At 53.9% G+C, this 13,641-nt stretch overlaps 2 protein-coding genes across 8 annotated transcripts; both read right to left on the bottom strand.

The window, feature by feature from the left end:
- Window positions 1-682: 682 nt before the first annotated feature.
- UBA52 (ubiquitin A-52 residue ribosomal protein fusion product 1) lies at window positions 683-4,558 on the bottom strand. 2 transcript variants are annotated; one of them, XM_027585718.1, is made up of 5 exons: window positions 4,430-4,558; window positions 3,246-3,359; window positions 2,892-2,978; window positions 970-1,072; window positions 683-880 (listed from the first exon to the last, which is right to left on the bottom strand). In XM_027585718.1, exons 2-5 carry the CDS (start codon window positions 3,346-3,348, stop codon window positions 787-789), a joined length of 387 nt encoding a protein of 128 aa, XP_027441519.1. In that variant the 5' UTR covers window positions 3,349-3,359; window positions 4,430-4,558; the 3' UTR covers window positions 683-786. The 2 variants fall into 2 exon arrangements, with proteins under 2 accessions (XP_027441519.1, XP_027441520.1); XM_027585719.1 differs by having other exon boundaries at window positions 3,246-3,356; window positions 4,430-4,556.
- Window positions 4,559-5,224: 666 nt separating this feature from the next.
- KXD1 (KxDL motif containing 1) lies at window positions 5,225-13,067 on the bottom strand. 6 transcript variants are annotated; one of them, XM_027585714.2, is made up of 7 exons: window positions 12,936-12,992; window positions 11,202-11,282; window positions 10,063-10,184; window positions 8,934-9,086; window positions 7,500-7,546; window positions 6,346-6,567; window positions 5,225-5,860 (listed from the first exon to the last, which is right to left on the bottom strand). In XM_027585714.2, the coding sequence occupies exons 3-7, from the start codon at window positions 10,161-10,163 to the stop codon at window positions 5,829-5,831; spliced, it is 555 nt and encodes a 184-aa protein (XP_027441515.1). In that variant the 5' UTR covers window positions 10,164-10,184; window positions 11,202-11,282; window positions 12,936-12,992; the 3' UTR covers window positions 5,225-5,828. The 6 variants fall into 6 exon arrangements, 5 of the variants coding, with proteins under 5 accessions (XP_027441515.1, XP_027441514.1, XP_027441517.1 ...); XR_003518342.2 differs by lacking the exon at window positions 11,202-11,282 and having other exon boundaries at window positions 6,270-6,567; window positions 12,936-13,067; XM_027585713.2 differs by lacking the exon at window positions 11,202-11,282 and having other exon boundaries at window positions 12,936-13,067.
- Between the last annotated feature and the right edge of the window lie 574 nt (window positions 13,068-13,641).

The following is a 13,641-nucleotide window of genomic DNA, read 5'->3' as shown; positions in this document are numbered from 1 at the left end:
TAGCCCTAGGGAGCAGGGGGGAGTTGACAGGGAGGAGACCCATGGAAAATCAGACACCAGCCTTTAGCTGGCACCCCAGGTCTCAGCAGTACTACAGGATCACTGTCCTGGCCTGTCATCTGACACCAAGTCCAAATCACCCCGAGACAAAAGGATGGCCTTACCAGGGCCAGTCCAGGGCACTACAAAGCTCACCTGATTCTCAAGAGCATCGGCACAAGTTTTATAAGCACCAAGGCTCACCCACCCCTCCAAGATTTGAGGTCATAGGTCTCAGGTGGGGCCCAGGTGCTGCTCATGTTCAGCAGAGGACAGAGGTTTTACACTAGGTGGGGTGTTTGTCTCCCCACCCACACCTTGACACCTTCAGGGCATGAAAGTCATCAAAGTGCCTAAGGAGGGCCCAACCAGTGACATAGCTGATCTGCAGGCCCACAAGAGCCTGGGCTGGGGTGGGGGTTCTTTATTCCCATTTATAGTTGACAAAATCCAGATGTGCAGGTTCACTAGGCTATGGAGCAGAGGGCCGAGACCACAGCACATTTTATAGACGAGATGACCAGAACTCAAAGGACACAGGACGTTCAAGGGTTAGGCAGACTCAAGTGAGAGGGAGTCCCTAAGGGAGAGGCCCACAACTCAAACAGCTCCTCGTTGGACAGACCAGCCACGCAGACACCAGTTACTGCTCCAGTCAATGAAAGGGAAACTTTATTGAGGCCCCAGGCCCTTGGGGCTCGGGCAGGAAGCTGCCCTGTGGACAAAGGAAGAGCCGGTGGAGGGGCCTTATTTGACCTTCTTTTTGGGGCGCAGGTTGTTGGTGTGGCCGCACTTCTTCTTGCGGCAGTTGACAGCACGGGGGTGCAGGCGAGCGTAACACCTGCACAAAGACGAGAGACCGGTGAGGGCACACCCCAACCCCGAGCCCTCCCCACCAGGACTGCCACCCAGCCCTCTGAGAGTACACACTTGCGGCAGATCATCTTGTCACAGTTGTATTTCTGGGCCAGCTGGCGGAGGGAAGGCTCAATGATGCCACCCCGGAGGCGAAGCACCAAGTGCAGGGTGGACTCTACAAGAGGGTTAAAGAGAGACAGTGACTGAGCCTAGCCCCAGCACCTCAGGTGCAGAGTAGGGTCCTCCAGACCAAAGCTCCTCACATGTGATGGGGTATTCTACACATAGATGGCCACACCGGCTCAGACCACCCCACAGAACCTCCATCTCACTTCCCACTAGCCCTTGGGGAGTCTGAGGCTAATATATGCCAACTATAGTGTGCATCACCGTTTCCTAACAGACAAGGCAATTTCTAAGTGGTGCAAAGATGATCTTTCCCCTTGCTGAGCAAAACAATTAAATCTAGTTGCTACAAAAAGTGACATCAAGGGGGTGCCTGGCTGGCTTAGTCAGTAGAGCATATGACTCCTGATAATAAAATTTTTTATTTTTATTTACTTATTTTTTAGAAGATTTTATTTGTCAGAGAAAGAGCGAGCACAAGCAGGGGGAGCAGCAGGCAGAGGGAGAAGCAGATTTCCCACCAAGCAAGGAGCCTGATGGAGGGCTTGATCCCAACCCCGAGATCATGACCTGAGCCGAAGGCAGATGCTTAACTGACTGAGCCACCCAGAAGTTCCCAAAATCTTTCTTTTTAAAAAATTTTATTTATTTGGGGCGCTTGGGTGGCTCAGTCGTTAAGTGTCTGCCTTCAGCTCAGGTCATGATCCCAGGGTCCTGGGATTGAGCCCCGTATCAGACTTCTTGCTCAGTGGGGAGCCTGCTTCTCCCTCTGCCCCTCCCCCTGCCTGTGTTCTCTCTCTGTCAAATAAATAAATAAAATCTTTAAAAAAAAAATTTATTTATTTTAGAGAGATAGAGCACGAGCAGGGGAAAGGGCAGAAAGAATCCCAAGCAGATTCCCCGCTGAGCCAGATCTGGGGCTGGATCCTAGGACACTGAGCTCATGACCCCAGCTGAAATCAAGAGTCGGTCACTTAACCCACTGAGCCACCCAGGTGCCCCAAAATAAACTCTTTGGGGGGAAAAATGTGGCACCAATTTTCTTTACAGTAGTGATACAATTTCTCTTATCACCTTTTTTTTTTTTTAAAGATTTTATCATTTTAAAGATTTTATTTGTCAGAGAGAGATGAGACAAAAAGTGCACAAGCAGGGGGAATGGCAGGCGGAGGGAGAAGCAGGTTCCCAACTGAGAAAAGAGCCTGATGTGGGACTCAATCCCAGGACCCTGGGATCATGATCTAGGCTGAAAGCAGATGCTTAACTGACTGAGCCACCCAGGCATCCCTAAGATTTTATTTTTAAGTAATATCTAGACCCGACAAGGGGCTTGAACTCACAACCCTGAGATCAAGAGTCCCATGCTTTACTGAATGAGCCAGCCAGATACCCTGGTTTTAGCGGATTTTTAAACAAAATAGTTTTAAAAGGGGCACCTGGGTGGCTCAGTCGTTTAGCATCTGCCTTCGGCTCAGGTCATGATCCCAGGGTCCTGGGATTGAGCCCTGCATCAGGCTCCCTGCTCCGCTAGAAGCCTGCTTCTCCCTCTCCCACCTCCCCTGCTTATGTTCCCTCTCTCGCTGTTTCTGTCAAAATAAATAAAATCTTAAAAAAAAAAAAGTCTTAAAAAAAAAAAAGGTAAGCAAGTAAGCAAGAACATGAGAAACCACTGCCACTTGGAAACCTAAGTTGAGACCGTAAGATCCTTCCCCCCAATAAAAACATTACTTCATAAAAGTAAAACTCATCAGCCCCATCTGATCCTCACCTTAAGACAGCCCCACCCCCCATTGCCAATGAGGCCATCAAAGCTTGATCCTTGGTCCTAGACCTCATGGGGCCCTGTCCAGCCACCCTACCCCCAGTACCTTTCTGGATATTATAGTCTGACAGAGTACGACCATCTTCCAGCTGTTTGCCCGCAAAAATCAGACGCTGCTGGTCAGGCGGGATGCCTGGAGAGAAGAAAACTCAGTTACTGAGGCTCTGGCAAACATATTACTGGCAGCTTCTCCTCTCCCCGTAAGGATGCTCTGGCATTACCCCCAATCTGTCAAAAGGGAAACTAAGGTAGAGAGAACAAGCTGCTTTCCCAAAATCACACAAGGAAGTACCGGCCAAGGCTGAGGTCTATACAAGCCCAGCACCCATCTTGCACGTGACAGTGGCTCCTCTGGGCTGGGGACTCCTGCGGGATAGCCTCTGGATTCAGCCCAACTCACCCTCCTTGTCTTGGATTTTGGCTTTGACATTCTCAATAGTGTCACTGGGCTCGACCTCGAGGGTGATGGTCTTGCCCGTCAGGGTCTTCACAAAGATCTGCATCTCTGCGTCTGCTGGAGGGTAGGGAGTAGGAATGGAAGGGTGAGAACTGCTGTCTGAGCAGCTTGAGCTCAGGGGCTGGCAAGCCTTGGCCCCGCCAGCCCTGTGCCAGCATCAACCACAACTACAGGCCCATCCCAGTGTCTGTTTCCTTCCACCCCTCTAAGCCTGCAGCCCAGACTTGTCCTATAATCAAGGATCATGCTTTCTCCACCTTACCCAGGGGCCCCTGCAGCAAAGTGTGCTTCACGGGAACAAGGACTGTGGTTAATGCTCCTTGGGCCCAGCAAATGAGATTAACTTTGATGATGGAATGAGAAGTACACGGCTGGGGTATTATTTTGCCAGACACATTTTCTCTGAGTGTGGTCTGGAGATCCTATCCTCCCTCCCCTACCCCTCTGTAAGCCACATTTGCTCCACAAGCGACCCTTCCTGCAACCTGAGTGGGAATCCCATTTTAGTAGCCACCCCTCCAACACATTTTCCTCCCTTGCAGTTATCTCCAACTCCAAGCTCAGACAGCCAACACCCTGGCTTCCTTCCCAGTTTATACCCAAACTCGCCAGACCACGCTTCCTGCCTTTGCTCCAACCCATAAACAGTATCTGCCAACCACGTGCCAGATACTTGTTTACACATAATTCCATCGTCCCCCCCCCAAAAAAAACCCCTAGAAGGTGGACGCTACTACTCTCTCCTTACGGATATATTAAAGAAGGCAAGTAGAAAATAACCTTGTAGGGAGAGAAGAACTTAATAATTCTAAGACGACTAGTGCACTACATGGCACGGAAAAAAGCTATACGCTTCATACCCCTCCTCCATTAAGGGGTTTGCCCAGCAAGACCACCCACGCCCCCAGGCCTCATGGGATAGCTTGGGCTGGCAGGGCACACAAGACCCTCTCCCAAAGTCCGGTTCGCATCCCGGGACCCAGTCCGGGCTCGGAAACCGGCCCCACGCGCCCAACTCAGCCGACCCGGCCGCCCTGCGGAACCTGGCCCGCGCGGACCGATTTCGGACCGCCTCCTCCACTACCCGGACGCCCGCGGCCTCCCACAGCCTCCCGCCCGACCCCGACCTGGCGCGAATCCGCAAGGCCGCCGCCACCAAACCACTCGACCACCTCGTTGAAGAAAAAGAGGGCGGCGGAACCGGAAACCGCCGAGGTGCCGCCGAGAGCGCCTGCGCACCGAGCACGCTGCGCGCTTGCGTCACAATTCGCGCCGCGCGTTTTACCCCACCCCCGGCCCCGCCCTGCTGCCATGTTGGGTGCTGGCAAACGAAGCCGCGGCGCCTGTGGGCGAGCGGCGCCAGCCCTCTTCCGGGCTCGGGCAGCGTCCTCCAGGTCACGTGAGGGGACGGCTTCACCTTTCCAGGTGTTTCCACGTGTTGTCTGTGGGTTGGCCAAAAACTGATGGCACGTAGCAGCCTCTCGGGGAATGCTTGCTGACTAGAGATGAGACCATTTGTGCTAAAGCAAAGGAATGAAGCAGGGGGTCACTGGGTCCAGGACTCAGGGGCAGGACAGGGAAGGTAGGAAGCGGCGCAGGGGCTGGACGTGCGAGGCCCTCGGGAGCCACCTAACACCAGGAGTCAGTTATTTGAAAACTTTCTGGACTATATGCGTGGATGAATTTCAAGGCGGCGCTTACCAGGGCAGTGAGGGCAGGTGGAGCTGGCGCATTCACTCAAGAAAATGGGGTGCGACCCAGGGTGTTTTGGGCCAGGGAGGGCTTTTGTTAAGACTAAGGAGTCTTGTGGATGGCTAAAAAGTGCCGGGAGCGGTAAGGGTGAGGACTGAGAAGTTACCTATGGGTTTGGCAGTGTAGCTCTTTATGTCCTTGAACGCTCACCAGCGCCCCCAATTGACAGGCAAAAGCACACACTCTTGGGTCTAGGAAGATGCCTTTAATAACAATTTCTAAGTGCTTAGAAGATGAGGGAACTCTACACAGTGTCTACTGAGGAACGGGACCCAGCCTGGCTCCCTGGGGAGTCCATCCTGAGGCCGATCTGGAGATGAAGTTACTCATAGAGGTTAGGGAACAGTGTTGTGAGCTGTGGGAACAGCATGTGTGAGTACACAGGTGGTGATAGGAACTTGGGTTATTATGGTTGCTACCACTGGAGACTTCCGCGAAGAGCAGCCACATCTCTTTCTAGCTCAGTGGTGCCTGGCCGTCCATACCCCTCCTGTCTCACATCCTGCAGTTGTTCCCCTTATGGCCTAATGGGCCCAAGGATGGAAGGAAGCCACTGCTAAGCACACCCTTCCCTTTTTAGTAACAGAGTCTTTTTATTGATAACTTCCCAATAGCATCTGTAAACATCGGGTACAAAAATATTCCGCTTAACTCTGTTTTCCAAGGTGGCTCAGCTTGCTCCATGGAGGCCCTGGGAGAGGCCTGCTGGGCCTTCAAGGTTCACACCTCTGGTCAGAGAAACACAGGCCTTATCAGGCTTGCAGCTTGAGCCTTCTACAATTGTCTCAGAAACCTCCTTGAGATACCTATTGGAGACAGTATTCAATACTTTTGTTGGAAGAAGGGACAGGGAGACCAGAATTGGTAGGTGCAGGGATGGGCTGGGATGAACTCAGACAGTGCTGGTCCTCTTTGAGGAGGTCTCTACCGGGGCACTGGGGCAGGGGCAATCTGGCTCTGGTCTCTGGGAGCCTTTAGCAGACCTCAAGCTTGGCTCTGGAAAAGCTCCCTTACACCCAGCCCAACAACTCCAGCTGAGCTGGTCATCCCCTGGCCTGGCAGAGGGGTCTGCAGAAGACAGATGTTCTCAATGAGGAAGAAGTAGGAATGACAGACCCCCTAGGAATTCCACACCCCCAGAGGGAACCAGGTACCCCAGGGAGCCCTGGGTGACAGAACAGGGTGGCAAAGCTACTGATCTCCAGGCAGGGTTACCTGCTGCCACCTCAGACACCGGGGGAGTGCCACTGCCCTGAGACCCCTCGGGGCACCAGGGAGTACTGTTACTCGCCCGGTGTCTCCTCATCATCTGTCTGGCTTCGGCCATTGATGGCAGGGGAGCTGGACCCGACATGGGAGAGGTCCTCGAAGCCGGGGCTGAGGGAGGGTGAGACGGTGTCAGGGCTGGTGTCACAAGAGCCCGTGCTCTGTTCCGAGGTGGCAATGGTGGTTGTGGTGCTGGGTGGGATGGGGTCTTCATCCTCGTCCTCCAGGAGGGATGCCTCTGGGATGTCTGGGGGATGGAAGCCAGGAGTTGGCTTAGTCACCATGGGGGGCATTGTGATGAGAGAGTACCTGGGCCTATGACCCCTGACCGCTCCCCTGCCACCCCACAGGGCATAATGTGGCCCATTTTACAAAGGAGGAAACTGAGCCCAGGAAGGTGAGAGGTTTTCCTTCAAGGTACAGCCAGGACCTGGCTTTGCTGGGGTCAAGCCAACCTGGGCCCTTGGGGTGAGGCTGAGCCTGGCTCTCCCCTCTTAACTGTGTTGCTGGGGCCAGGCCTCTCACCACCCTTGCCTCAGCATTCTGCTCTATAGACCAGACCTGATGACAGCATTGCCTTTTTTTTGTTTTTTTTTTTAAAGTAAGCTCTATACCCAACGTGGGGCTTGAATTCACAGTCCCAAGATCAAGAGTTACATGCTGTACTGACTGAGTTGGCCAAGCGCCCCGACAGCATTGCCTTTGTGCCTATGGTTGTTAGCAGCCTTGGGCTGGGGAGATGTTGGCCCATTTGGCAGAGGGGGCAAACTGAGGCTCAGCATGGGGGATGCTGCACTTCCTCTGAGAAGTCACTGCTCCTTTGGGCTACAGTTTCCCCCTATATGAAATGGGATACTCACAGCCCCCACTTCATGGGTGGTTATAGGTAGAGCCTGGCTCATAGGGCTATGTTACATCCACTTGGGCAAGGACTGTCATCGTTCTTACCCACATTCCCCTGTGTAACCTCCCCCCAGGGAGGGGATCCTGGTCCCAGCACTTGCTCTACAGGTTGCCAAGACAAGCCAAGCACTCCCGCCCTGCTCCCTGCACCAGATCTCTCTAGATCTACTGCCCACCAGGGCCTGGCTCAGGGTCACCCAGCCCTGGGGTGAGGGTACTGACGTCCGCGGGTGCAGAGGCCAGATGTGGGGCACAGGAGCCCTGGGTGACACTTACGGCTGAAGGCCTCCGGGTGCTGCCTGGCCAGCTTCCCTTTCAGCGTCCTGCAGGGGAAGGGAAGGCATACAGGGCTGAACCTGCCAAGCAGACAGGCTGAGCCCAGTGCACGCCAGGAACCCTTGCTGCCAGCTCCAAGTGGGTGGGGGATGGGAATTCCCCGCACACACATACTGCTTGTCACTCTCTGCTCCCGGGCTGGAGGGTGTCCCATGTGCTCAGCCCGGCAGGCCTCTCACTCCTAGGGCAGATGGCAGCCACCCAGCTCTCACAGAGCTTGTGTGTGTCCTCAGTGCTGAGTCTGGCTGGGCCTTCGACCTGCCATGCCCTTCTTAGGTCTAACCCTCCTCTGCCCAGATAACCTTCTAGGAAGCTTCCTCACCACCTCCTCAGCAGTCACTCCTCTGGGTGACTTGTCCCAGCCTGTCCCCCATTGGCAGGATGAGAGTGTCTGTGTGGGAGCCAGGAGTGGCTAGCCATACACCAGACACTGAGTACTTGCACACGTTAAACTGATGTTCACAGAGAAAGGCCTGCTTCATTTTTATGCAGGTGTTTTTCCTTTTTTTCCCCAAAGTCATGAAGTCATGTTTACAAGGAATGATAAAGGGGTCTTTGGGGTGGAGTCTCATCCTTGACTATGGCCAATCAGTACCCCCAGAAGTACCACCACTGCTGGGTCCCCGCCCCCAGGGCAACGGGGCAGAAGCAACTATCTTCTTCCTGGGTGACACAGATACACACAAAGGGTGCCAGTGCTTGGGGTTCCTGCTCACCCCCAACACCACGCCTGGGCAACCAGCCTGATGAGACGCCCCAGAAAAGACGTGCTTTTATAAAGGATTGAATTGGTCTGTCTCATGATTTCTGCTCCTGAGTCTGCCAGTGGGTACGGCTGCCCCCCCAGGGCCAAGGAAGTGGCTCTGTCAGCGGGAACGACAGTTGCCACTCTGGCTCGCTGTGGCCCAGGCACGTGGCCATGGTCGGTAGCCATGGCACTGATGCAGGCTCTGGGTGCCGCATGGAGCGTTCTGCATGCTCGGGGACTTGAGCACCATTTTTCTCTGTCCTCACAGGAAACAGCTCAGAAGGGACCCCCAAAACCCAGCAATCTCATATGCCTCCTCATGGGTTGGGGACTGGAGGACCAGAGGCTTGCCTTTCCCGGGCTGCACTTGCCTGCCTTTTGCATTATGCATCTGGTGCTGTGTTGCATTTTTGGATAGATAAATAAAACGGAAATTCAGAAACTTCAAGATTTTTCATCCCAAAGTTCGGATCTTCTCAGATGCTAAGTGAGTGCTGAAGCCTCATAAAACAAATGAGCTGAATCTCCCCATTGCTCTGTTATGCGGAGTGGATGGTCCTTATTGAAGAGGGGAGGAACCTGAGGCTCAGAGGGGTAGGCAGAAGCTGGAGGGGCTGAGGACCCACCTGATCCTGCGGAAGATGCTGTCCAGGTCCCGCTTCATCTCCACCAGGGTCCTCGTGTGGTGCAGGAAGCGCTCGCTCATTTGCTGCAGGCGGGCACTCGACAGGTTATTGAAATTCAGCAGCATCTCATTGGTCTTCTCAAACCGGTCCAGCCTGGCAGCAGACAAAAGGCACCAGCCCTACAAACCATGCACTACAAGATGGCCATGCCCTACAAACTAATCACGCTAAGCCCCTTCCTGTTCCATGACCTTTGCATGTGTTGTTCCCTTGCACTGCAGAACTCTACCTGCTGTTTGGGCCATCTAGCAAACTCCTATTCAACCTTCAAAACCCTACCCAAGTAGCCTTTACTCCCTCCCTCAAGCAGACTCTGAATCCCCTGACTCTCTAGACCCAGGTTATTCCTCTGGACCAGCCCTGACACCATGGGGCCAGGAAGGTCTGTGTCTGGTTTTGTCTCCCCTCACTGTGGGAGTTCACCAGGCCAGGCCTAAATCTGACCCAGATAAACCCAGCACCCCCATCACAGGATAAGAAATGGAAGGGTTTCAGGTCTGTGCTGTGTCATAAATGGAAGGAAGAGCTTTGTCTTAAATACACAAAAATAAAGCCACAGGAGGCTGGGCTTCCACCCCAAGATTGTGTAAGATTTTCTTCCCCACAGAGCAGGCTGGAATTAGGGTGAGGCTGTGGTGGTTACAGTGCCAAGCCCCAAGGAGGGCAAAGGCTGTTGACGGCCCCTCCAAAAGACCATGGGTACTCTGCAGACAGCCTAGGCTCTGAGAGACCAGGCTCCTAACGGAGACCAGCTCACTGGCTTCCTTAAATCCCCTCCTACAGTCTCCTCCTATTCCAACTCCTCACCCCAGGCCCTGGGATAGGAGCTGCTGCAGCCCCTGCCAAGCCATCCGCAGCTGCAAAACCACCCCAAAGCCCTGCTTCCTGTGCCAAGGCCTCGCCTCCAGACCAGGAAGGAATTTACTCTGGAGCCAGCCAGCAGATTTGCTCATTTCCTTCATTTTATCACCAGTGTGGGCCCAGGGTAAGGGCGGGCAGGGCAAGAATGCTGGCCAGCGGGTGGATTCCTTCCCACGCCCGGGGCCCACAGCCCTTGGCCACCACTCACATGTTCTTCTGAGCCAGGATGATAGCGTTGACGTCATCTGTGTTCACCATGCTCAGGATGCGGCTGCAGAAGACCCTCGAGGCCGAGTCCGGGGGGTCCATCTCTTCCTCCTCCTCCGCTGCCTGCAACAGGCAGGCAGGGAGTCTTCAGTCTACACCAGGCAGTGGGGTAGGTGGGGCAGAAAGGAGGGGCTGGGAACCCCGGGCCCCATGACCATAAGTCAGTCATACTACCTGAGCCTCAGCTTTGTCATCCTGAGAATTCAGGGGTGTTGGGAGGGCGTATTTGTAAACTGCATCCAAGCACATCAGAATCCCAGCACCCACCCACCTCTGTGGCCCCCAGTCTCCATGGGCCCAAGTCCCCATGGCCACCTTCCACCTGCACAGATCTACCAGCCGCCACCCACATCCCCCTAACTTTGCTCATCCCACCATAGAGCTTTTGCACCTGCTGTCCCCACATGCATGACTGCCCTCTCAAATCATCACCACCTCCACTATCTTCTCTCCCAGGAGGTCTTCAATGACTACCCCCTACACCAGTCACTTTTAGCACTTTGTCTTACTGCTTCATTGGCTCATCCTTTCTTGAAATTACCTTAGTTATCAGTTGACCTTTTTTTTTTTTTAGGTTTATTTATCTTAGAGAGTGTGCGTGCACACACACAAGCGGTGGGGAGGGGCGGAGAGAGAGGGAGAGGGAGAGAATCTCCAGCAGACTCCCTGCTGAGTGCAGAGCCTGACCCCGGGCTCGATCCCATGACCCCAAGATCATGACCTGAACTGAAACCAAGAGTTGAACCTTAACTGACTGAGCCACCCAGGCGCCCCATCAGTTGACCTTTTTGCCTGTAACTCCCAAAGCAATGTCAGCTCCAAGAGAACAGAAGCATGTCTCTGCCTCCAGAGCCCAGCCCAGAACTTGGCTCACAGCAAGGGATCACCAGAACTTAGCTTGGTGGCTTTCAAACTCAGCTCTGACAATACTCTTATTAGCCAATTAAAGCCAAAAATTTCAGTCAGGCTGTGGGCCCCCGCAACCTAGATGGCTCTGTGGCTAGACAGATGACCATCATGGTGGGTGGGGGCCTCCTGGACCATGCCAGGGCAGGAGGGGGCCACAGGTTCAGCACTCACCCTCCGGGAGGTAGGAGGGGCGCAGTGTCAGGCAAAACCCGGAATCTTGACATAGCTTGGCTCTGAGGTCCACATATTTAACTGCCAATAGAAAGGCCCAGTTGCAATTGGTTGAGATTCACATGCAGGACCAGGAAGGGCTTTCAGAGCCCACTTGATCCACCCTCCTCTTTATTGAGCACTTACTGTATGCTACCAAACCACTAAGCTTCATACACTGAGAACTGTTATCCTTAATTACGTATTAGGAAACTGAGACTCAGAAACTGAGGAGCTGGACCATTGCCACATAGCCAGTATACCTGAGTCACAACTCAAATGCCCACAGTCTACAGGATCCACAAAGCTGTGAATCTGAACAGATGTTCAGTGCCCACCTATGCCAGGACAGCTGCTTCTTACAGCAACTGACTTCTGCCAGACTTCTGAATTTTTCCAGGAAAAAAACACAGAAATTTGGATGGATGTGTGCGTGTGTACGTGTGTGTGTGAGAAATCGCCTCATTTACAAATGGCAGCTAATATTTTTCTCCCCAAAAAGCATGGAGGCCAAAAGTCATTTGCAGCCCCTACGTGCCTTCTGGAAATAAACTACCACACCTGGTGAAGTTCCCCCCACCCAATCACCACATGTTTACTGAATTCCTACTATGTGCCAGGTACCAACACCCACAGTATCCACATTTCCAAAGAAGTGTGATCATATATAAAGAGGATACTTGGGCTCAAAGGGCAGACTCTTCTGGCAGGCACAAGATTTGGACCTGTGGAAAACGGTTCTGCTTCAAAGTAGGGCTCTTTCCGTCTCTGGCTCCCAGATGTGAGGGCTGAGGGATTCAAGGCACACTCTCCATCCAGCTGCCTTTCTCAGGAAGACTTCCCTAACAGCTAGTCTGGCCCACATACAAGGTGGAAATAACCCCCTGCTCCAAATATATTTATGAGGGAAACACGCAGAGAGGGAGGCTGTGTGATCTTGGGAGAGTCCCCTCGCCTCCCTGAATGTTTTCTCATCCAGAAAATGAGAATAACAAAGAATCAGAATCTCACAGCGCTATCTGTGGGGACTGAAACCAACAGTGATAAAGGAGCTGGGCTCGGAGCAGGCTGTTTCTCCAGGGGTAGTATGAAGTCCTAGGGCGGGGCCTGGGAACCAGCATTTTAGCAAGGGGCTCCCTGGTACTTCCAAGAACAAGAGCAAACACTTGTACAGCACTTCATTTAATCCCCAGTCATCCCTATGAGGCAAACACTATCATCTCCAAGGGCAACTAAGGCTCACAGGGGCGGACTCCGTTACCCAAGGTCACACGGCAAGGCGGAGGCGCCATGATTACACCCAGTTATTTACACAGAAATTAATTTGGCGGCCTAAGCTCAGCAAAACCCGCGAGTGAGGTAGGACTCGCATACCCCCTCACGCCCTGCCCCTGCAAAGCGGGGAAACTGAGGCCCAAAGAGGGCAATGCCTGGTTCCGGGTGACACTGCACAGCCTGAACACAGGCGGCCCCAGCTCCCGCGCCCCGGATCCGGAACCGGCCCGTAGCGCCACCGGCGAATACATTGCGCAGTCGGGGAAACTGAGGCCTGGACGCAGGAGTGGTGCCCAGATGTGGCCAGCGGCGCGTCCCACCCCGCGACAGCCCGGGGGCCGCGCCCGACCCGGCCCCCCAGCGGCCCCGGCGTCCCCAGCCCCACCCCTAACTCGGCCCCGGCGTCGGTGGCAGCAGCACCTGCACATCTGGCGGCCTTGCTCGCGTTTCCGGGATGGCGCCCGCGCCGCCACGACGTCACCACGCACCATACGTGCGACCCCGCGTGTAGGCGACGTGCACGGGGCCGATGTGCGTGCTAGGAGGCGCGGCAGGAAGGGGTGGGGCTTGGGTGCTGCTACCGTTCGCCAGTGCGTCACAACGAATAGCCAATCAAGCAGTCCCTCTCGCGCCTGCGTGATTTCTAAGGCCCGAGATGCGCCACAGCCCGGAAGGGGGCGGGGGACTCTAAAAGACGTCCTACTTAGTGGATGGTAAGACTGAGGTTCAACAGGGGCAGGTACTCCCTCAAGGTCATGCAGTGCTCAAGTGGCCTATGGTTGACCCAGAGCCAGACATTCTGTTTTGTAGGTTGGGAATCAGATTCATCCAGTTCAAAAATCCCTGCTTCACTTTTGGTGACCTTTCTCTGGTCCAGGATCCCATCCAGGAAGGATCCCGTGTTACGTTTAGTCATGTACCTTTAGTCTCCACTTGGTGACAGTTCCTCAGTCTTTCCTAATCTTTTATGACTTTAATACTTTTGAAGATCAGTGCTGGTTTTGTAGACTACTCATCAATATGGGTTTGTCCAATGTTTCCTCATGATTAGACTGAAGTTTCTCCCTTTTGGCAGAAATCCCACAGAAGTGATGTTATGGCCTTCTCAATACGTCATATCTGGAGT

The sequence above is a fragment of the Zalophus californianus genome, chromosome 1 (assembly GCF_009762305.2).
Source record: "Zalophus californianus isolate mZalCal1 chromosome 1, mZalCal1.pri.v2, whole genome shotgun sequence".
NCBI lineage: Eukaryota > Metazoa > Chordata > Mammalia > Carnivora > Otariidae > Zalophus > Zalophus californianus.
This window is presented reverse-complemented; position numbering and strand designations above follow the sequence as displayed.